At 39.1% G+C, this 2,087-nt stretch overlaps 1 protein-coding gene across 1 annotated transcript in view; it reads left to right on the top strand.

Annotated features, from left to right (window-relative positions):
* LOC104502098 (ATPase family AAA domain-containing protein 2B-like) overlaps positions 1 to 453 on the top strand; it is a gene marked incomplete at its 5' end in the record, with an annotated part of 33,483 nt that extends 33,030 nt beyond the window's left edge. Inside the window, one exon of the mRNA XM_010146022.1 lies at positions 412 to 453. Within this exon, the coding sequence (XP_010144324.1) occupies positions 412 to 453 (42 nt within the window). The remainder of the gene's footprint in view (positions 1 to 411) is intronic.
* Positions 454 to 2,087: the final 1,634 nt, after the last annotated feature.

Raw genomic sequence — 2,087 nt, 5'->3', positions numbered from 1 at the left:
GGAGTATGTAGAGAGGAACCTGTACTTTGATTCTCAAACTGTGCAGATCTGTGTTTACAGCTGGGTTGGCAATAGCGTTAAGTGTTCAGTTAGACTTGAATTCATGCAGTGTGCCATTGCAGTGCTTTCTTAATACACGCTGAGTTCATTAATTACATCAATGACCCTAATACACTTCGATTTTCTCAGGAACTGTCATAGTGGAGTGCTTTTCTGCATTAACACTTCTTTAATTAGTTTCTCTTTTACCATATTTTGATAGCAGATAGCAGCTAATAAACAGAAATGTCTATTTCCCTAATAATTATTTGTTCAGATTTAAAAATTAAATAGCCCAGTAAATACTATTCTGTAATGCAACTGTATTTCTGTATATATTTATGTACAATTGATGTTCTGTCTCTCTTGCAGGAGATGGAAAGAACAGTTCATGTGTTTGAAACATTCCTGTGAACTCGTCAAGTTGGGTGGGTTTATCCTCTCAAACTGCTCATGGGAGAGCAGTCCTCTGAGCCATTCAGTTTCCATTTGCACCAAGTATGTGCAGAGCCTTGGTCTTAAGTGCTCTCTCTTTTTCTTTCTGTTGAATTTGGTGCTATTGTCTCAGGTACCTGAAACCAACCAGCCTACAAGAACCAAACGGAACTTCATATAGTTGTATCTGATATAAATAAAGAATACAATGCCACAGCTTGGAGATTTTTGGTGCTACAGAAACTGTTCTCATTTCTGCTCTTGTTCACTCTACATGCATTATCTTTGGGGAAACTTCAGGCAAAGTGGAGACCAACATATACAAGAGGACTGGAAAGAGCAGATCTAAGTCGAATATTTTTAAACAGGCAACCTTTTTTATTTTTTTTTTCCAATTTTTCTCTTCTCTGGGGTAATGGACAAAAAAAGTCTGTTCTAAAGAAGGCAATGATGCATTGTGGTAGGAATCTTGAGTAACTGGATTACAGTAATTTGAAGATGAGGCTCTCTAGAACTGCCTTTAATGTGCCTTTTAGTCAATTGAGAAAGATAAGGCTAATCAGTTGGTTTGGATTATAGCAAATGGCAATGTTAGAAAGCTGTCTTCGGAATGAAGATCTCCAAAAGGATGTTTTGTATTCTCTTCATTGGATGGCAACCAGTATTAGGGTTCTGTAATGCCTGTCTTACTCTACAGAACTAAACTAAGACACACTGAAAAAGCCACATACTTTACCAAAATGGTGGAATTCCTTTTTTCATTGGTATGTATTTGTTTTAGAAACAGGTTACACAGTGAAGCTCTTCTGTGTTGCTAAAAATGAAGCATTTTCCCACCACCTCCTTGTTTTCCATTTTGAGTTCTTTAAGAAAACCAAGTTTAATACTGGCAGGTTTCTTTCTGAAGTTCTGTGTTTGTAATACAACTTGGACTGTACAGTGCAGGTAAGAAGACGCTATAGTCGCTTAATAGTCCTGGAGCCCAAGCTCGCTTGAAAATAAAACTTAAACTAGGCTTCACAGCTCAGTCCTTGCAAAGCATCGTTAATGTTGGGAGATTGGCGGGACCGCCTTTGGAATTGATCTGTTCAGACCCAAATTCTCTGGGTCTGGATTGTGTAGTTCAGAACCTTTCCTGTCTGGCAACTGGAGAGAACAGTCTAGGCAGTTCCCAGAAGACCATGTTTTATCAGAAGCTCAGTATTAAAACATTACCTGGGCTGAGTTATTTCAGACCTATGTGGAAAACATCTTAGAGAAGTTGGCTGGTGTTACCGTCGTTAACCATTCATTGTGACTGTCCCTACGTAGCTGCGGAAGAGTCTTTCCAGAAATATGCAACACAGTGTGATTAGTTTTTAATTAGACAAAAACAGTCTTGGACTACTGCAGAGATACTGAGCTACCTCAGCTTTTTGTATTTTAGTTACCAACAGTGTTTATGGAGGACTGTAATCACTCTGCTCCCATTTGTAAACCGAAGCTAAGGTACTTGTCTCCACCTCTATGGCAAAGAGTAGTGTAGCGCTGCAGAGAAACAAAACGTGGGCCTTGGGCTGCTGCAGTAATCCAAAGTGCTTTGTATGCTAAGGGTTAAACACGACTCTTATCTT

The sequence above is a fragment of the Buceros rhinoceros genome, unplaced genomic scaffold, assembly GCF_000710305.1.
Source record: "Buceros rhinoceros silvestris isolate BGI_N320 unplaced genomic scaffold, ASM71030v1 scaffold1162, whole genome shotgun sequence".
Classification (NCBI taxonomy): domain Eukaryota; kingdom Metazoa; phylum Chordata; class Aves; order Bucerotiformes; family Bucerotidae; genus Buceros; species Buceros rhinoceros.
Note: the sequence above shows the minus strand (reverse complement) of the source record. Positions and strands in the feature narration are given on the sequence as shown.